Source organism: Acomys russatus, chromosome 25 (assembly GCF_903995435.1).
Source record: "Acomys russatus chromosome 25, mAcoRus1.1, whole genome shotgun sequence".
In the NCBI taxonomy this organism is placed as follows: domain Eukaryota; kingdom Metazoa; phylum Chordata; class Mammalia; order Rodentia; family Muridae; genus Acomys; species Acomys russatus.
In genome coordinates, this window is record NC_067161.1 from 11655631 (window position 1) to 11676450 (window position 20820).

General features: G+C 56.4%; 1 protein-coding gene across 2 annotated transcripts; it reads left to right on the top strand.

Moving 5' to 3' along the window:
* The first annotated feature begins 649 nt into the window (after positions 1 to 649).
* On the top strand, positions 650 to 20754 carry Caskin1 (CASK interacting protein 1). Of its 2 annotated transcripts, XM_051168205.1 has the most exons (20): positions 650 to 952; positions 8904 to 8955; positions 9067 to 9164; positions 9560 to 9705; positions 9788 to 9883; positions 10001 to 10131; positions 12293 to 12401; positions 12498 to 12606; positions 12691 to 12785; positions 12944 to 13061; positions 13945 to 14046; positions 14145 to 14233; positions 14314 to 14398; positions 14484 to 14581; positions 15363 to 15473; positions 15564 to 15665; positions 17046 to 17184; positions 17272 to 19275; positions 19780 to 20194; positions 20367 to 20754. In XM_051168205.1, the coding sequence occupies exons 1-20, from the start codon at positions 859 to 861 to the stop codon at positions 20464 to 20466; spliced, it is 4293 nt and encodes a 1430-aa protein (XP_051024162.1). In that variant the 5' UTR covers positions 650 to 858; the 3' UTR covers positions 20467 to 20754. The 2 variants fall into 2 exon arrangements, with proteins under 2 accessions (XP_051024162.1, XP_051024163.1); XM_051168206.1 differs by lacking the exons at positions 15363 to 15473; positions 15564 to 15665.
* Positions 20755 to 20820: the final 66 nt, after the last annotated feature.

The window sequence follows — 20820 nt, forward strand, 5'->3', positions numbered from 1 at the left end:
GAAGGAGAACTGTCATCTGCATTGTTGTGGAGAGAAGCCAGAGGCTGCTAGGGAAGAAGGTGTAGTTGGGGGGAGGGGGGTACGGGTTCCCTGACACCGAATTCATTATTGGGAGATTCCTCTTCGCAATCCCTCAACACCTCCCACAGGAACCACGGGCCAGAAATGTCTGACAGCCTCTGGAGGGCCGGCCCCGGTGGCACTTGTGCCCGACTCCCCGCCCTCCCACTGCCTCAGAGTCCCTCCCCCTCAGGTCCCGCAGCCTCGAGAAACCTCTCCTAGGTTTAGCCTTGCGTCGCCGCCGCCGCCGCCGCCGTGTCGGTGCTCGGTGGCCAGCCCCCCTGCGCACCGTCCTCTGTCCCCGGCGGTCGCCCTCCGTTCCCCGCTGTCCGCAGAGGCCTAGCCTGACCCGCGGACCCAAACGTGGGGAGGGGGCGTCGGGCGTTGCGGGGGAGGGGACGGGGGTGTGGGGAAGGGCCAATGCGGGGGCGGAGCCTCGGTGCCGGGCGCGCGGCCGGCGCGGGCTGACGGAGGTCAGCGGCCTCGGGAGCGGACCCAGGCGTCCGGGAGGCGGCTCAGACGCGGCGCGCCACCGGGTGCCCGCCGCCGTCGCCGGCTCCCGCCCCCGGGCCGCCCCCCGCCCGTGACGCGCTATCCGTCCCTCCGCGTCGGAGCCCCAGCCCCAGTTCGAGCCCGAAACCCGAGCCCGAGCCCGAGCCCGAACCCGCGGAGGGCTCCGGGCTCTGGGCGGCGCAGGCAGCGCGGGCTGGAAAGGATGCGATCGCAGACGCGGGGCCGCCGCTGCGTCTGAGCCGCCGAGAGCACCGAGCGCCGCGTCGCTGCGGGCCCGGCGGCGCCATGGGGAAGGAGCAGGAGCTGGTGCAGGCAGTGAAGGCGGAGGACGTGGGGACCGCGCAGAGGCTGCTGCAGAGGCCGCGGCCGGGGAAGGCCAGTGAGTGCGGGGGGCGCGCGGGGAGCGGGCGGGGCCCACACCGCCCCGGTGCAGGGCGAGGAAGGGATGCTGTGGGTCTCCGGGGGTGGGGCGGGGCCAGGAGCGCTCAGACCCTTGCTCCGCGCCCCCCCCTTCTCGCCCCTGCTCTGGAGGAGGGGAGGCAACCAGCGCCGGACCGTCTGCCCAGCCCCCTGCGGGCACCTGCGGCACCCACTGTCCCTGAGGCCGCTGGCGATCACATCTTCCCTCGGACCCCCTCCCTTCCCAGCCTGCGGGCTGATGGTTTCTACTTGGGCATTTAAGGGCTAGGCGGATCCCCCCACCCCCCACAAGACACACTGTAGAGAGAGGGAGGGGCCCTTGCAGTGAGGGGCGACCCAGAGGCTAACAATCTCTGTCAGACCTCCTCCCCACCCTATGTTTAATAACACTCTTTGCATGGAAAAGGGGGGGGGGGACCACGCTGGGGGTGTGGCTGCCCAGGCATGGCCAGTGGGGGCCATTTACTGATGAGAGAGGGAGTGAAACAGAGGCGCCCAAGGTCGCCCAGCTCTGGGGCAGGCTGGGGGATACGGACTGTAGGCTCCTGCAGGCTTCTACAGATCTTGGTCATCCCCGGCTTTCCTGCCAGGAAAGGGGGCCAAGGATCTGTAAAGGAGCTCCCACACCATCCCTAGCTTGTGCCCCGGGGGTCCAAGGGAAGGGCTAGGAGCTTGGAGCTCTGATTCTAGCTCTCAAACCCTGCTTAGCCTGGAGGCTCCCTAGGGGCCTCTGGAGATGGATGGATGGGCGTGTAGACTAGCCCGACTGTGCAGCTGCGCACGTATGACCGTGTCAGTGTGTCAGGGCACCTGTGCAGGCTCTGCAGGTCAACACATGGGACCTGAGTGCCTTTACTTCCTCCCCACCGCCAAAGACTGCATATAATTGGGGTGGGGGTGGAATGTGGGGGTAGGGGTGGGGGGGAAATGTCATTTCTCCAGGAGCTGCCTGAGACATGGCACTGCCTAGAGTGGCTCCTGTCTACTTTACTGTTGCGGGAGAAGGACACTGGTGCCTCCAGGGCCCACGGGCTGCCTGGGAAAGCTCCACTTACTAGGGCTGGCTTTAGGGCCTCAAGGCTGAGTGTAGGAGCGGCCAGGGAGAGGCAGATGGAAGAAGGTAAGGCACAGCTTTCCACCTAGTGGCCTTGTGCCCTTGGTCATACTGGCTCTAGGCCTTAATGGCTCTATCTGTAGGATGGGACATCTGTGGTGGTCCCTGTCACCTCACAGCATCACGGAAACAGTAAGAGGATACTGGTGAAGAGGGGACAGTTCCAGTTTGGTAAATGCTAATGGTGCTGGCTTTTCAAATTTATTTATTTATTTATTTATTTTCTGCTGCCAGCCTGTGGGAACCACAAATATGGGGATCCTCTTCCCTTCCATTTGGCCACCCTGGGGAGGTGAGAGACGGCCATCACCTCTGCCTGGGTCTCTACCTCTGCCCGTGACTGGTGTGGGCTTAGGGACAGCAGAGGCACCTGTCTTGGCCCTTCTGTCTGTACTCTCTGAGTCAGAGGGGCGGTGTAATAAATCAGACAGAGAAATCCCTCCATGAATTAGCTCAGTTGTCATGGCAACGCTGGCCTGCTTCGGAGTAAGATGTATTTTGATTTAGCAAAGTACAGCTGGAGTTTGGGCCATGGGGTGTGTGTGTGGGGTGTCCATAAGTATCCTCGAGAGTGTGTTCCCTTACACACATCATTCAGACCTAGTGGCGCACGCCTTTGATCCTAGCATTTGGGAGGCAGAGACAGGGGGAATCTCTTTAAGTTCAAGGCCAGCCTGGTCTACACAGTGAGTTCTAGAAACTGTGTCTCAACAAAACAAAACAACAACAACAACAAAAGAGACTGTGTCCCCCCAGCCCAGCCTAGAGATTTTCCCACAGTCTTGTTTTTGAGCCCCTTTGGGTGCCCAGCTATTCCCTCCCATCCCATGGCCCTGTTAGCCCCCACCTCGCCTCCAAGGAGGCTTGCCTGTGGATGCAGTCAGTCATTCTTGAGGAAAAAAGAGACGGTTTTGGAAGGAAGATGTTGGTAGGGGGCTGCCCCTTCTGTGGCTGGCAAAGGGTCCTTGTCTAGTTTTGTGGCCTGGCCTCTTCCCCAAGGCAGGCTGACGACACCCTGTAGAAATTCCCAGAGGAATTTCCTGTCTCACCTTGGCCCACAAAGAATTCCCTTCCAGCAGGTGTGTGGCACATACCTTTAGTCCTAGTCCTAGTTCTAGGAGTCAGGAGGATCACTGTGAGTTTTAGGCTACCCTGGTCTATATAATGAGTTCCAGGCTAGCCAGGGCAGCATCTGTGGTTTTGGTTATATGTCTGTTTTAAATCCCTTCCAGCCGGGCGGTGGTGCGCACACACCTTTAGTCCCAGCACTTGGGAGGAGGCAGAGGCAGGTGGATCTCTGTGAGTTCCAGGCCAGCCTGGTCTACAGAGCGAGTTCCCAGGACACACAAGGCTACACAGAGAAACTCTGACTTAAAAAAAAACAAAAAAACAAACAAACAAAAAACAAAACAAAACAAAAATAAATCCCTTCCAGCCTGGAGTTTGGATCTGACCTCGGTCTGTGAGGAGCAGCTTGAGGTCTAGGGTCACAAGAAATGGGCAGGGTTTGTGCACTGTTGGCGTGTGTGTAGTGCAAGGCTGGAGTCAGTAAGCTCTCGGCCATACAACTGCATGACATGCCTATGCACTGTGCTGATGCAGAAACCTACTGAAAAGTGAGAGGGGTTCCTGAGGCCCCCGGCCTGGCCACCGCTTAACCCCCTCTCAGTCCTCAGGCCTCCTCCTGCTATCTTTCGCTTCCAGTTCATTCTTAGAGCCTGCCCTGCTGTAAGATGGCCACCCCAGCCCCACACCTTCCACGGTGTCTCCTGCAGGCGCCCTGAGACCTCAAACGGCCCTCCAAGCATTTACACTGCTCCCCTCCCTATGGGACTATAAATTTGTGTCTTTGGAAGGATGACCTTCCCCACATGGGGAAGTTTCCTTCTTTTATAAAATTAATTAATTTTCTTTTTTTTTTTAATTTATTTATTATATATTCAGTATTTTGCCCGCATGTGCACCTTCCCGCCACAAGAAGGCACCAGAACTCATTACAGATGGTCTGTGAGCCACGATGGTGCTCTTAACCTCTGAGCCATCTCTCTAGCCCTAATTTTCTTTTGAAACATTCTCACTATGTGCTTCTGACTGGCTAGCTGGCTATGTAGATCAGGCTAGCCTTGAACTCACAGAGATCCATTTACTTCAGCTTCCCAAGTGTAACACCGCCACGCCCTGCTGGCGGTTCCATTCTTGATGGGGGTGGGGGTGGGGTTGGGGGGCTGCTCTCCATTGGCTTCAGCTGGGCGTAGTGGCACATGCCTTTAATCCCAGCACTCGGGAGGCAGAGGCAGGCGGGTCACTGTGAGTTCGAGGCCAGCCTGGTCTACAAAGTGAGTTCAGGACAGCCAAGGCTACACAGAGAGACCCTGTTTCGAAAGACAAACAAAAAATAAAAAATTGGCTTCAGCCTGTCTGACCTCAGAGCAGCCTGCCAGGGGTTTCCACTCCCTAACCCTGACTCCGAGGCTGCCTGGAAGCTCCATAGTGGAGGGAGAACAGGGATTTGGGAAGCCCTGGAGACCCTGAGAAGAATGGGGCAGTGTCCTGAGCATGGCCCTGGAGGGGATGCCGTGGGACAATGACATCAGCTCACCGCAGGGAACCGCGGCAATTCACGGCTGAGACGATCGTGTAGGACCCTTATTTGGAATCAAAGTATTCAAGTAGCGTGCCTCTCTGAGTAACTGCACAGGTCGCCTAGCCATGAAGCTGGTCCCAAAGGTGGACAGACAACATGTAGGGTGGAGATGGCACTGTTTTAGCCACCAAAGGCAAGAAAATGGATGTGATACCCTGGTGTTGGTGAGGGCTAGGGAGAAAAATACAATGAATCCAGGAAGGGAAGGACAGCATTTCGGAGGAGAGGCCTTGGACGTGGAGGAGGGTATCATGCAAAGGCCCTGTGGCCGTGCTGGTGGCCATGTTAGAGCTGCATCAGGGAGGGTGTGTGGCTGGCACAGGGATGGAAGAGGCCAGAGCCAAAGTAAGGGCCGAGGCACGTGAAACGCTACAGCCTCAGTCTCCAGCCCAGTGAGACAGCACAGGTGGGTTTCCGCGAGGTCCGACTCCTGATGTTGTTTCTCACGTTGGTGTTTTGTTTGTGGGTTTCTGTTTTGTGATGGGGTCTCACTGTCTCATTGGACTAGGCTGGACTTACAGAGATCCACCTGCCTCTGCTCCCAAGTACCGGGATTATAGGTGTGCACCACCATTCCTGGCTCTTTTGGTGGTGGTGGGGATTGGATTGGTTTGGTTTTTTTCTTTTTTTTTTTTTTGGTTTGGTTTTTTTCAAGACAGGGTTTCTCTGTGTAGCCTTGGCTGTCCTGGACTCGCTTTGTGGACCAGGCTGGCCTCCAACTCACAGCGATCCACCTGCCTCTGCCTCCTGAGTGCTGGGAGTAAAGGCATGTGCCACCATGGGTGGCCAGCTTTTTTTTTTTTTTTAAGCATTCATATTAGTATGTATGTTTTTTTTTTTTTTTTTTTTTTTTTTTTTTTTTTTTTTGGTTTTTCGAGACAGGGTTTCTCTGTGTAGCCTTGGCTGTCCTGGACTCACTTTGTAGACCAGGCTGGCCTCGAACTCACAGCGATCCGCCTGCCTCTGCCTCCCGAGTGCTGGGATTAAAGGCGTGCGCCACCACGCCCGGCTGTTAGTATGTATGTTTTATTTACTTATTTACGTGTGTGTGCACATGTCATGGTGCATGCATCAGAGAACAAATTGCATAGGTCAATCTTCACTTTGCACCAGGTGGGTTTCAAGGCTTCAATTCAAGTTGTCAGCCTTGCTGGCATCCACCTTTACCTGATGAGCTATCTCAGTGCTGGGCACCCCTCCCCGAGCCCCCAAGTGGTTTTGTTTTTATTTTGTTTATTCATTCACTTATCTTTTGAGACAGGATCTAACCTGCAGCTCAAGTTGAGCTGGAGCTTGGACCACTTCTGCCTTCACCTCTGGAGTGGCATATGCACCACATCTGGCTGTCCCCTGGGGTTTTCAGAAGTTTTGTTTTTCCTGCCTTCTTTTCTCTCTTGTTGCAGAGTCTTATGTGACCCAGGTTGGCCTCAAGCTTAGTATGTGGCCAAGTTTGGCCTTGAACTCCTCCTCCTCTCTTTATCACACAAGTGCTGAGATTACCAAGTGTATGCCGCTACGTCCGGCTGTGACTTGCATTTTAACAGTGTTCCAACTTGTGTGTACAGAGGACAAGCCAAGGAATACAAGGAGTCGCCAGTGACACCAACGGGAAGGCACAGGCCGGGATCCTGCCTGAAGTGCCAGTTGGGCCCATGGTGATAACCATAACGTGGTGAAAAGCATGGGACCTGGTGTGTTTTGAGTATATCTGTACCTGAGAACCCAAGCATCCATGAGGAAGACCCCCAAGATTGACTTTTTTTTTTTAATTGAGACAGGGTTTCTCTGTGTAGCCCTGGCTCCCCTAGAACTCAATGTGTAGGCCAGGCTGGCCTTGAACTCACAGAGATCCATCTGTCCTGCCTTCCAAGTGCTGGAATTAAAGGTGTACACCACCTGGCTAGCCTTTTATTTTTTTATTTTGAGACAGCGTTTCTCTGTGTAGCATTGGCTGTCCTGGACTTGCTTTGTAGACAAGGCTGGCCTTGAACTCACAGTGATCCACCTGTTTCTCCCTCACAAGGGCTGGGATTAAAGGTGCGTGCCACTATGCCCAGCTTATTCTTTATTCATTATTATTATTATTATTGTTTTTATTATTATTATTGTTATTTTGGTTTGTTTTTTTCATTTTTGTTTTGTTTTGTTTTTTGAGACAGAGTTTCTCTGTGTAGTCTTGGCTGTCCTAGACTCACTTTGTAGACCAGGCTGGCCTCGAACTCAAAGCAATCCGCCTGCCTCTGCCTCCCAAATGCTGGGATTAAAGGCGCAGCCATCACACCCGGCCTGGTTTGTTTTTCTTTTTTCTTTTTTTCTTTTTTTTTTTTTTACTTTTTTTGTTTTGTTTTGTTTTTCGAGACAGGGTTTCCTCTGTGTAGCCTTGGCCATCCCGGACTCACTTTGTAGACCAGTCTGGCCTCGAACTCACAGCGATCCGCCTGCCTCTGCCTCCCAAGTGCTGGGATTAAAGGCGTGTGCCACCACGCCCAGCTTGGTTTGTTTTTTCAAGACAGGGTTTTTCTGTGTAGCCCTGGCTGACCTAGACTCACTTTATTTATTTATTTGTTTGTTTGTTTGTTTGTTTTTTGAGACAGGATTTCTCTGTGTAGCCTTGGCCATCCTGGACTCACCTTGTAGACCAGGCTGGCCTCGAACTCACAGCGATCCACCTGCCTCTGTCTCCCGAGTGCTGGGATTAAAGGCGTGCACCACCACGCCCGGCTCTCCTAGACTCGCTTTATAGACCAAGCTGGCCTCGAACTCAGAAAGATCTGCCTGCCTCTGCCTCCTGAGTGCCATGATTACTAGCGTGCACCACCCTGCCCAGTTTATTTATTTATTTATTTATTTATTTATTTATTTTGAGACAGTCTCAGTATGTGACTCTGGCTGTACGGAGACTTACTATGTAGATCAGACTGGCCTGGAACTCATAGGGATCAGCTTGCCTCTGCCTCTCAGGTTCTGGCATTAAAGGCACGCACCACCACACCGGGCAGCCAGGGTTGAGTCTTGATGCCAAGGCTTGGTCTGGCTGACCACTGGGAAAGAGGTATGCAGTTGATGAACTGCCGCCAGTAGTGTCTGAGGACATGGGAGGAACCAGGAGGTGGCAGTAGCTTCCCACTGTGAAGTGAGGGGTGTCAGTTCAGGCTACACCACCTTAGATCAGCAGCCAAGGCCACAGGGCTAGAAAGTGTCAGAAAGAAAATTCAAATTCAGGTGCAGCTGGCTTCCTGGGCTTCAGGGGTTGTCAAGAGACCCACATGCTGAGGCTGAGCCAATCCAAGCCAAGTCCTACAGCCAGCCCACTGTGACTCTACTCTTTTGGCTCCCCTGCCTTTGGGTCCCCCACCCCCACCCCTGTCCTGAGCCTGGACAAAGGGGCTTCTGTCCTTCTAGGCGCCCCCCCCTCTCAGAGTGACTGACCCACAAATGGGTTATATAACCATGGCCCAGACAAGCAGGGGGTTGGCAAGAGTCCGGTGGACAAGGGCCCACTGGGATGGCTCCGGTGGGCTCCCTCTTCTGAAAGCACTAGGAGGGTCAGGGTGAGGGAGGCCCCAGTATGAGAGAGACCCCAGAAGAGAGAGTGTGGACCCCCGGGGCTCCAGTCAATCTGAACATGGCCTTTGTGGGCAAAGTGGCCATTGGCATGGGTCACCTGGAGGCCCACGCCCACGAGACAGCCCTTCTCCTCACAGAATTGTAGGGCTTACCCACATGGCAGCCAAAGCTGGCAGCCAAGGGCTTGGAGCTGTAGTCCTTTCCCCCAGAAATACCCCATTTCCGGGTGTTCCAGCCTCCTCAGCCACCCCCGGCCCCATCTGGGTCCTTCTGAGAGAAGACAGATGGGGCTGGCTCTCTCCCTCCCACCAGTGGCAGGTGCCGAGCCAGCATCTCAAGGGAGGGGTGCATGTGCACATGTGTGTGTCCATGTGGGTGCATGGTCTCATCTCGCGTTCCCAGATGAGGACAGGCCCGAGTTCCCATGTTATACAACGGGAGACCAAGGCCCAAGTTGCTGGCACCTAGAGCTGAGTCCCTGCTGGGCTGGATGCGGGACTGCAGAGTTAAGCAAGTTTGAGCAGCCCGGCAGATCTTAGGAAGGTCTGGACCGCTTCTCCTCACTGGGCCTCCCTCTCTCCACAGAGCTCCTGGGCTCTACCAAGAAGATCAATGTCAACTTCCAGGACCCAGATGGGTGAGTGGTCAGCTTGGGCAGCGGCAGAGTGGATGGGGTAGGTGGGCCCTGGGGGAAACGGCTGGGTGTTGTCGGCAGCGGCTCTCCTAGACCTGTCCTTCACCTGCACAGCTTCTCAGCCCTGCACCACGCCGCCCTGAACGGCAACACGGAATTGATCTCCCTGCTGCTGGAGGCTCAAGCTGCTGTAGACATCAAGGACAACAAAGGCAAGCCTGGCCTGGGATGGGGGCAGGGGAGGCAGCCATGGAGCCTTGATGGTCCCGCCATTGAGGTCTCAGCCCATGGTATCTGCCTGGGTTAAGACAGAACCTTAGAGATAGTGTGACGTGTCCTTAGTGAGGGTTCAATTTAGGGCCAGGGGGGGCTGGAGAGATGGCTCAGAGGTTAAGGGCACTGGCTGCTCTTCCGAAGGTCCTGAGTTCAATTCCCAGCAACCACATGGTGGCTCACAACCATCTACAATGAGATCTGGTGCCCTCTTCTGGCCTGCAGGTATACATGCAGGCAGAGTACTGTATGTATAATAAATAAATAAATCTTTAAAAAAAAAAAAAAATTAGGGCCAGGACTTAGTTTCCAACAAACCACACCTGTCCCCCAGGCATGAGGCCACTGCACTATGCGGCCTGGCAGGGCCGGAAGGAGCCCATGAAGTTGGTGCTGAAGGCAGGCTCAGCAGTAAATGTCCCATCCGACGAGGGCCACATCCCCCTGCATTTGGCCGCCCAGCATGGTCACTACGATGTGGTGAGGCCTCATGGGGAGTCTGGGTGGGCAGCCGGGCACAGGGTTGGGTGGCCCCACGGACAACTGGACCCTTGTCCTGCAGTCGGAGATGCTACTGCAGCATCAGTCCAACCCCTGCGTGGTAGACAACTCCGGAAAGACGCCTCTGGACCTGGCCTGTGAATTTGGCCGAGTAGGGGTAAGTTTCTCCCAGAGGTGGGTGGGTGGGGCCCCTCCTGCCTGTCCTTCTCAGCTGGGGTGGGGCTAGGGGCAGCCCCCAAGCCAGGACCACCCTACCCTGATCCCTTCCTTCAAGGTTGTCCAGCTGTTGCTAAGCAGCAACATGTGCGCGGCCTTGCTGGAGCCCCGACCAGGGGATACCACTGACCCCAATGGCACCAGCCCCCTGCACCTGGCAGCCAAGAATGGCCACATCGACATCATCAGGTACAGTCAGGAACAGGACTGGGGCCAGCCTCGAGCCTCCAGGGCACGGTGGTTGGTATCCAGGGCCACAAAGCTCTGAGCGTGGGAACAAGAGGGAGCCCCCAGGATAGTGGCACAGGTCTGCCATGCCCTCGAGAAGTTGAGGCAGGAGGATAGAAAGTTCAAAGCTAACCTAAGGCAACCCGGTGAACACTGACTAAAAAATGAAAAACAAAGGTCTTGAGTCAGGTGTGGTGGTGCCTATCTACTCTGGGGGAGGAGCCTGAAAGATCAAGAGTTCAGAGTCATCCTTGCTACATAATGAATTTGATGCCAGCTTGGGCTGCATGAGACCGGGTCTTAAGAGTAGGGGAGGGAGAGCCGGGCAGTGGTGGCTCACACCTTTAATCCCAGTGCTCAGGAGGCAGAGGCTGGTGGATCGCTGTGTGTTTGAGGCCAGCCTGGTCTACAAACTGAGTCCAGGACAGCCAAGGCTACACAGAGAAACCCTGTCTCAAAATACCAAAAATAAACAAGAGTGGGGGAGGGGCTGATGAGGTAGCTCTGTTACTTAAGTGCTTGCCATGCAATCACGAAGATTCAAGTTTGAATTTTTTTATATAATTTATTTATTTTTATTTTATGTGCATTGGTGAGGGTGTCAGATCTTGGAGTTACAGACAGTTATGAGCTGCCATGTGGGTGCAGGTGATTGAACTCGGGTCCTTTGGAAGAGCAGTCAGTGCTCTTAAACACTGAGGCCCCCTTTTTAAAAAAAAAAAATGTTTATTCATTATTTATACAGTATTTTGCCCAAATGTGTGCCTGCATGCCAGAAGAGGGCATTAGATCAGATCACATTCTAGATGGTTGTGAGCCACCATGTGGTTGCTGGGAATTGAACTCAGGACCTTTGGAAGAACAGACAGTGCTCTTAACATCTGAGCCATCTCTCATCTCTCCAGCCCTTTTTTTTTTTTTTTTTTTTAGACAGAGTTTCTCCACGTAGCCCTGGCTATCCTAGGATCACTCTCTAGACCAGGGTGTCCTCAAACTCAGAGATCAGCCTGCCTCGGCCTCCCATGTGCTGGGATCAAAGGTGTCCAGCTGAAGACTTGAGTTTTGCCCCTCAGTGTCCATGTAAAAGCCAGATAAAAATCTCATTACTGGGGGAGGGAGAGACCAAAGGATCCCTGAGGCTTGCTGGTCAGCCAGTGTAGCTGAACCAGAGAGCTCAGGTGTCCGTGAGAGCTCCTGTCTCAAACAGGAAGGACGGGGGTGGGGGGGGGTGGCTAGAGAGCTGGTTCAGCAGTTAAGAGCACTGGCTGCTCTTCCAGAGGACCCCGTGTTGGGCAGCTCAACAGCCTCCTAGAACTCCAGCTCCAGGGAATCCCCACGCCCTCTTCTAGCCTCCACATGCTCTCGCTCTCTCTCTCTCTTTCTCACTCTCTCTCATTCTCTTTCTTACTCTCTCTCTCATTCTCTCTCTCTCTCTCTCTTACCCTCTCTCTCTCATTCTCTCTCTTACTCTCTCTCTCTCATTCACTCTCTCACTCTCTCTCACTCACTCGTTCACTCACATGCACATTTGCACATTCTCATTTTTGCAGACAAGCACAAGTACATATTAATTAAAAAAAATAAAAATTTTTAAAAAGTTGAAGAATGATTGAAGAAGACACCCCCAGCATTGACCTCTGGTCTCTGCACACATGTGCACACTTGTGAAGGTGCACTCACACACTTGTACATTACAAATGGATATGAACGGACACAAACGTACACGGGTCCTGAAGGGAGATGCAGAGTTGTGGTCAGGCCTCAGTGCCCAGCTAACGGGCAGGATAAGGAGAGGCTCCTGTACTTCCTCCATGCTGGCTTTGACTTGATCTTGCCACCTGTTGAAATCTTGTAGAAGCAGCTTCCCCGAGCCTCAGTTCCCTCTTCTTTGAGGAGGGCCCACAACATTGCATGCCCTAGGATTGAACAAATTAACAGCTGTGAGAACATAGTGAAGGACAGGCCTTCTGCAAAGCGTCAGAAATGTGGACACTGTATCATCACACAAGGGTGGGGCTGGCTTGTCACCCAGCCCCAGAAGACAGGGTCACGGTCTGGTTTGATGGTTCTGAGGAGAAGGGCTCCTACTGAAAGGCCTTGCCTGCTCTCTCTACCTTTGCAGACTCCTTCTTCAGGCCGGCATCGACATTAACCGCCAGACCAAGTCTGGCACGGCGCTTCATGAGGCTGCACTCTGTGGGAAGACAGAAGTGGTTCGGCTGCTGTTGGATGTGAGTCTGGTGACCCAGGACACAGAGGGGGGAAGATTTGGGTCAAGCTGGGGACACGGGGCTCCCTGACGAAGCCTTGGCCTTGGGTGTATGCAGAGCGGCATCAACGCGCAGGTGAGGAACACGTACAGCCAGACAGCACTGGACATTGTACACCAATTTACCACATCCCAGGCCAGCAAGGAGATCAAACAACTGCTTCGAGGTGGGCCTGGGTGGGCCTGGGGGCTGGGACAGGGCTGGGAAGGGCAGCTCCCAGGACTGGGGTGTCTACCCCCTGTATTTCCAGAGGCCTCAGCAGCTCTACAGGTCCGGGCAACCAAGGATTACTGTAACAATTATGATCTGACCAGTCTCAATGTGAAGGCTGGGGACATTATCACGGTGAGGCTAGTCCCTTGGTGTGGTGGCAGGGATGGGAGACACGCTGGCATGCCTAGGACACTGTGCTGCTGCAACTTGGGGCGGGGCTTGGGGTGCAGGGCAGCAGGCCTCATCTGCTGATGTGTCCATCTGAGCACACACCCCATTCGTTTGGTCAGGTGCTTGAACAGCATCCAGATGGCCGGTGGAAAGGCTGTATCCATGACAACCGGACAGGCAATGACAGGGTGGGCTACTTCCCATCCTCCCTTGGGGAGGCTATTGTCAAGCGAGCAGGTAAGTCCACCCCACTCTGGAGAGAAGCAAGCAGGGCCCACTCAGCTGGGATTGGGGACTGAAAAGAAAGAAGTATACTTTAGCATGTTGGTGGCAGAGCCAAGTAGCATCCAGTAAGCCCTACTGGTGGCCCAGTCTTGGCAGGGTTGCACATGCATTCCTTCACTTGGTCAACCAAGGCTTCCGTAGTCCAGTTCTTAGGCGACCACTAACCACACAGGGTCCCAGGCAGACATTGGTCTCCTCCTGAGGTAGGAATCAGGGAACACTGATGTTAACCTAGGAAAAGAACCAGCCAGTGACAAAGAGAAAGTGAAGTGAAGCCCGCCTTAGTTAGGGAGATCAGAGAAGGCCCTGACGGGTGGTAGAGGGCGGGCAGGTCATGGGCAACACAGTCCTGGCATCACGCACCGTACCGGCAAGGGCAGTGGGGCGGGGAGGGTCTCAGCACCTAGTGGACAGGAGGGCGGCATGGTGGAGCAAGTAGGAAAGCTCCACAGGGTGGTTTAAAGAGGCTGGAGGTGCGGTAGGGGTGGGGTTGATTTGTCTTTTAGAGTGGACGTGGATGGAGACTGGCAATGGGGCGAGGGGACCAGGTAGAGAGTATAGTCAGCCACCCGCGGTCATTTGGTTCCTAGGATAGATTTTGCATCGGACCACTGGGTGGCTTCTTACTTGTCCCTTACCACAGATAAATGATCTTCAGTCAGTCCCTTTGCCTATAGGGCCTGAGGGCCCTTCCTTCCTCCACTCTGATCTGATCTCAGACACCGAGTGTCCCTCATGTTACTGGAGACAGCAAGGCCTCTGCGCTGCTTCCTCTCTGTGTCTGGCTGTGCCTGGGCCGCCCAGGGTTCAGGAAGGCTGTGTGTTTGGCATACAGGTTCCCGAACAGGCAGCGAGCCAAGCCCACCCCAGGGAGGTGGCTCATTGGGGCCCTCTGCACCCCCGGAGGAGATCTGGGTGCTTAGGAAGCCTTTTGCAGGTAGGCCAGGGGCCTCCAGAACACACCGGGGCAGTACTTTTGCTGCTGGGTACTGCTGTTGGGCCAACACACTTCATGGTCCCTGTCTGTCCTGGCAGGTGGAGATCGCAGTGGCAGCTTGAGCAATGTGGCCGGGGGCAGGAGTACTGGGGGCCATGCCCTGCATGCAGGCTCTGAAGGAGTTAAGGTGAGTAAGGAGGGAGAGTTGGCCAGGTTGGGGTGGCCAGACCTAGAGCAGTGCTAGCAGGCAGCCTTTCTGGGTTCCAGCTCCTGGCAACAGTGCTTTCCCAGAAATCAGTCTCTGAGTCCAGCCCAGGAGATAGCCCAGTCAAGCCTCAAGAGGGCTCTACAGGTAAGAGGGAGTACCCAGCTGTGTTGGCCTGGCACATAGGTAGCCGCTATACAGCCCTTGCCCTGCCACTCCCTCTCATCACCAGGTGCTGCCCGGTCCCAGCCTCCAGCAGCCCATGCTGGCCAGGCATACGGGGAGCAGCCACCCAAGAAGCTGGACTCGTCCTCGGCCTCAGAGGGCAAGGTACAGGGCCTGGTCAGCTCCAGGCCTGGACTTGGGAGGGATGGGGTTGATAGTCTGACAGGCATACCTGGTCACAGCAGCTCCTGCAGGCCTTGACAGACCAGACTGTCTTTCTGTCTGTCTCTGTGTCATATGTACACACACACATACACACACACACAGGTGTTGTACAGGTGTGCAGGTGTTGTCTATTGTGTAGGCTGTGAGCTAGTGTGCGCACACTTGCAGAAGTATGCAGGGTGTCGTGTGGATGTGGAGCAGTCAACTATGAGCTGGGCATGCATGCGTGTGGTTGCACAGATGGAAGGGGATGGGTGTGAGACACGTAAACGTGTATGTGGGTGCAGTAGGCCGTGCGTGTGTGCGCCTGTGTGGCTGTGAGGCATGATCTGATGCCTGAATCCCATACAGCAGAGGAGGCGAGGGACTTCTAACTAGGGCACAGAGCCCACCTTCCCCCAGAGTCCCCTCCTATGGGGCCACATCATCTGCATCTCTGAGATGGTATGGATATCTTTGGTGCAGATGTGGGGCGGGGGGATGAGGGGGAGGCGGGAGGCCACAGCACAAATCCAGCAGGACCTTCCTGGTGGAGCTCGCAGAAGAAGGCTGCAGAGGCAAATGCTGAACCCAGGATGACAGATCATGGAGTACTGGTGTGGTGGACCACAGCGGCGGATCCAGCCCTCTGGCCATGAACCAAGCGGACGAGGAGGCACAGTGGAGGTTGGGGCGCAGCCCAGCAGTGGGCAGGCTGCAGTTGGTGCCTTGTGTCTTGCAGAGTGCAGAGGCGGTCAGTCAGTGGCTCGCCACATTCCAGCTGCAGCTCTACGGACCCAACTTCACCAGTGCTGGCTATGACCTGCCTACCATCAGCCGTATGACCCCCGAGGTGAGCTGCTGTGGGCTTCTTGCCAGCCGCTTCCTTTCCAAAAGGCAGAGCCCTTCTACCTGCTAGTTAATGGGCCTCCTCTTTGCCTAGGACCTCACAGCCATTGGTGTTACCAAGCCAGGCCACCGTAAGAAGATTACAGCAGAGATCAGCGGCCTGAACATCCCTGACTGGCTGCCTGAACACAAACCCGTAAGGCTCCTTGCGCCCTGGTGGCCGAGCCAGGACCAGCAGGCAGATGGACAGACAGGCTGCCTCCCTGGCTACAGCCCTCATCTGCCTTCCGGGGGCCCTAGGAAGTAGACTTGAGGATGGAGCCAGGCCTGGTGGCACAGGCCTATGACCAGCCCTCAGGGAGGCTGAGGCAGGAGGATCGTGAGCTCAAGGCCAGCCTGGGCTACGGAGGTGGCCTGCCAGCAAGGAGCTATTTAGACAGCCTGTTTGTCCATCATGGAGGCAAACTTCCAGGCAGGCAGGCTCATGGCTAAGAGTCTAGGGGCTGTGAGGAGAACCTAAAGGCAGGAGGGTATGCCTTCTCCAGTCATGGCCAGCACCCCATAGCACTGTCTTTTACTCCTATGTGGACTGCACATGGGCTGGTGTCGGACATGCTTGTTGCATGCATGCACACAGGTCCCACATGCTGCACATGCTGGCCTGTGCTAATGGCTGACGACCCTCCTTTGATGGCTTCTGCACACAGTGGCCTTTGCTCTTACTTATGAGGAGATGCCCATATATGGGGACAGCTGAGGTGATGCTGCCCCTCAGGGTTGCACACTAGGTCTGTTCTCCCATTCACCCATGGGAGAAGTGTTGCTGGCTGCCTCCAAGCCTGCCCTCCCCAGGGTCCTGGATCTGTCGGTAAGCAGGGCTGCACTCGTCTGCCTCACCTTGCTACTCAGTCAGCAGCTCTGGGATCTTCCCAGGAGCACATCTGGGTCTCAGGGACCTCGCCTCCCTCTGTCACCTGCATGACTGGAGGGGCTAGTATGGGTGCGAGAGTGGCATCAGCTGGGAGCTTGGGACGAGTGGGCAGTTCTTGGTGGACAGTGGATATTTGCACATCCCTGGTATGGCTGTGTGGCGGATGTGTAACAGGTGTGCAAGCATGCATCTGACATGGGTGGGAAAGCACTGTGACAGTGACCAAGAAAGGGTGCCTGTGCTTTGTGCAGCTGGAAGTAGCATGTCGGGTGTGCGTGTGCATACATGTATCTTATGTGACACTGTGTATCTGTATCTGGCGTATGGGTGCATCTTCTCAGGACATTGCCTGTGGCCACCTAATCAGGCAAAGAAACCCTTTCTTATACCCGAAAACTGTCCCCAGTGATAGATATCTCAAGTGTTTGCGTGTATTGACTTGTGTGTATCCTAATGTACAGTTGGTATGCGGAGGAGCTGGCCTGCAGTTCCCACCAAGGCTGTGCCTTACTGACATTTCAGGCCTGTCTGTTTGTCCTTCTGTCTGTCTGTGCCCCCACAGGCCCATCTTCTAATAGTTCCAAGTAGGTGGCCATGGTGTGAGCAGCCAGCTTGGGCTGCCCTTCTCTGTCCCCCTCTCCACAGGCTAACCTGGCTGTGTGGCTTTCGATGATTGGTCTGGCCCAGTATTACAAGGTGCTGGTGGACAATGGCTATGAGAACATTGACTTCATCACTGATATCACTTGGGAGGATCTGCAGGAGATTGGCATCACCAAGCTGGGTAATGTCCTGGCCCGCCTCCTACGTATCCGCCTTTTCCCTACAGGCCTTGTCTTCCTGACCAGCCTCTCCCCCACTCCCAACTCAGGACACCAAAAGAAGCTGATGTTGGCGGTGAGGAAACTGGCAGAGCTGCAAAAGGCAGAATACTCCAAGTATGAGGGGGGACCCCTGCGTCGAAAGGCACCCCAATCACTTGAAATGATGGCTATTGAGTCACCACCGCCATCGGAGCCTGCTGCGGCAGAGTGCCAATCTCCTAAGATGACCACCTTCCAGGACAGTGAACTCAGTGGTGAGCTGCAGGCTGCCCTGTCTGGCCCAGCGGAAGCAGGTGCAGCTGCTGCTGAGAAAGCCTCCAACCACCTGCCACCCACTCCAAGGGCCACCTCGCGCCAGGAGTCCAGCCTGAGTGGACGTGCTCGGCACATGAGCAGCTCTCAGGAGCTGCTGGGTGATGGGCCCCAAGGGCCCGGCAGTCCTATGTCACGAAGTCAAGAATACCTGCTGGATGAGGGGCCTGCTCCTGGCACCCCACCCAAGGAGGTGCGGTCTGGCCGCCACGGCCACAGTGTCAAAAGGGCCAGTGTGCCCCCGGTGCCTGGCAAGCCACGGCAGGTCCTTCCGTCCGGTGCCAGCCACTTCACACCCCCACAGACACCCACCAAAGCTCAGCCAGGCTCCCCTCAGGCCCTTGGGGGACCTCATGGTCCAGCCACAGCCAAGGTGAAGCCCACCCCACAGCTGCTGCCACCGACAGACCGACCCATGTCACCCCGTTCCCTGCCTCAGTCGCCCACACACCGTGGCTTTGCCTATGTGCTACCCCAGCCAGTTGAGGGCGAGGCAGGCTCAGCTGCTCCAGGACCTGCACTCCCACCAGTACCAGCAACCGTGCCCACCCTCTGCCTGCCCCCAGAAGCTGACGTAGAGCCTGGGAGGCCCAAAAAACGTGCCCACAGCCTGAATCGCTATGCAGCGTCTGACAGCGAGCCCGAGAGGGATGAGCTGCTGGTGCCTGCCGCTGCTGGACCCTACGCCACGGTCCAGCGGCGAGTGGGTCGGAGCCACTCGGTGAGGGCTCCTGCCGGCGCCGACAAGAATGTAAACCGCAGTCAGTCCTTTGCCGTGCGGCCACGTAAGAAGGGCCCTCCACCACCTCCACCCAAACGTTCCAGCTCAGCCATGGCCAGTGCCAACCTAGCTGATGAGCAGGCTCCAGACGCTGAGACGGAGGATGGCCGGCTGGGGGTCCGGGCACAGCGCCGGCGGGCTAGCGATCTCACTGGCAGTGTGGACACGGGCAGTGCTGGCAGTGTGAAGAGCATCGCAGCCATGTTGGAGCTGTCTTCCATTGGAGGCGGGGGGCGGGCTATTCGCAAGCCCCCCGAAGGCCACCCCACACCTCGCCCTGCCAGTCCAGAACCAGGTCGGGTAGCTACTGTGTTGGCCTCTGTGAAACACAAAGAGGCAATTGGGCCTGACGGTGAAGTGGTGAACCGGCGCCGCACACTCAGTGGCCCCGTCACTGGACTTTTGGCCACTGCTCGCCGGGGACCCGGGGAAGCAGCAGAACAGAGTCATTTTGTGGAGGATGGCACAGCCCGGCAACGGCCTCGAGGTCCAGCTAAGGGTGAGGCAAATGTGGAAGGCCCTCCCCTTGCTCGGGTGGAGGCTAGTGCAACGCTCAAGAGGCGCATCCGGGCCAAGCAGAGCCAGCAGGAGAACGTCAAGTTCATCCTGACAGAGTCCGACACGGTCAAGCGGAGGCCTAAGGCTAAGGAGCGTGACACTGGGCCTGAGCCACCCCCGCCGCTGTCTGTGTATCAGAATGGCACGGCCACTGTTCGCCGACGGCCAGCCTCAGAGCAGGCTGGGCCCCCAGAGCTGCCCCCTCCTCCTCCGCCTGCTGAGCCCCCACCCGCCGACCTGATGCAGCTGCCTCCACTGCCCCTGCCTGATGGCAATGCCCGGAAGGCTGCGAAACCACCTGTCTCTCCCAAGCCCATCCTGGCTCAGCCTGTGTCCAAGATCCAGGGCTCGCCCACACCTGCCTCCAAGAAGGTGCCACTGCCAGGCCCTGGCAGCCCAGGTAGGTCCAGAAAACCAGCTGAGACAGACCGAGGGGTCTCAGGACAGGACCCTTGCCTGTTACCCTACCTCATAGTCTGGTTTTCCTGTTCGAGCTTGATGAAGCCCAGGTGGTGTGGGGTAAGACTGTCTACAGACCTCCTTAACTACCACTGTGGGACAGCTCTGCCACCCCTGTAGTGGACATGCCTCTTGTTCAGTGAGGGAGGTGCACAAGACCAAGGGTAGTGGCACATAAGCAGGGGAGGCCTAGCTGGAATTCCCTGATAAGGCTCCAGACAGGAGACCAGTGCAAAAGTGCTGAGACAAGCATTGTGGCCATATGCATCAGGCCACCTCTGAAGGAGCTTAGGAAGCAGTGACAAGTTTTACAGTGCAATCGCAGACCCTAGCGGCTGTGGTGAGAACAGCGCAGGGTACAGCATCTCGCAGGCTAGACGCAGGGAACACGGTAGGGGTGTTGTTATTTCTTGGGTACCAGTGTCGTTTGTCCTCCTCCCTGCAGAGGTAAAGCGCGCTCACGGCACGCCACCGCCTGTATCACCCAAGCCTCCGCCGCCACCCACAGCGCCCAAGCCAGCCAAGGCTTTGGCGGGACTACAGTCCAGCAGCACCACCCCCTCGCCTGTGCCCTCGCCAGCGCGCCAGCCGCCAGCAGCCCTTGTCAAGCCGGCTAGCTCACCGCCCTCGCAGAGCGCCAGCCCCGCCAAGCCCCCTTCTCCAGGGACACCCGCGCTGCACGTACCCGCCAAACCCCCTCGCGCTGCCGCTTCAGTGGCTTCGGGACCCCCAGTAGCTTCAGATTGCGCTTCCCCCGGGGACAGCGCTCGGCAGAAGCTGGAAGAGACTAGTGCGTGCTTAGCTGCTGCATTGCAGGCAGTGGAAGAGAAGATCCGGCAGGAAGATGGGCAAGGCCCTCGGTAAGTACTTCTGCCTGGGGCGGGAGTTCTGGTTCATCACAGGGCGTGGCTCTTGTTGGTGAACTGGGAGGAGCCATCTTGGGGGCTTTAAGAATGGGCTGCTGTGGCACCACATAGCCCTGAGAAAGGGGGCCTGTGCTGCCCCACCCCACTGATGCATGCCCACTCTTAGACCCTCCTCCATCGAGGAGAAGAGCACTGGCAGTATCCTGGAAGACATCGGCAGCATGTTCGACGACCTGGCCGACCAGCTGGACGCCATGCTGGAGTGAGGCAGCCACCCACATGGGCCCACCATATTCCCAGCTCTGGCCCGCACTTTGACCTTTACCTCAGGACGGGCACCTCCAGGCGGTGGGCGGGGGTCTAGCGGGCCCAGCTCTGCACAAGCACAACTCGTACTCCTGGCCCAGGCTGGTGATCAGCGCCCTGGCACGGGGGTGGGGGGGGGCGCTCCAAGGGCTCTGGGCAGATGCGCTGCCCGCTGGTGCCCATTCCTGTCTGCTGCTCCCTGTGCAACACCCGCTGGGCCCTACCCTTGCAGGCTTTGCTCTGCTTGCGGGGGGGGGGGGGGCAGCTCCTCCCTTACCCTAGGCAGCCTGAACACCAAGGGAAGATGAGGGGGG

What these genes read in the sequence shown, in the direction of transcription:
- Caskin1 (XM_051168205.1), top strand. Translation starts at nt 859, where the DNA reads ATGGGGAAGGAGCAGGAGCTGGTGCAGGCAGTGAAGGCGGAGGACGTG. An exon ending in GTGAATTTGGCCGAGTAGGG is followed by an intron (nt 9,884 to 10,000) that starts GTAAGTTTCTCC and finishes CCTTCCTTCAAG; the next exon opens with GTTGTCCAGCTGTTGCTAAG. An exon ending in GCCAGGCCCTGGCAGCCCAG is followed by an intron (nt 19,276 to 19,779) that starts GTAGGTCCAGAA and finishes TCCTCCCTGCAG; the next exon opens with AGGTAAAGCGCGCTCACGGC.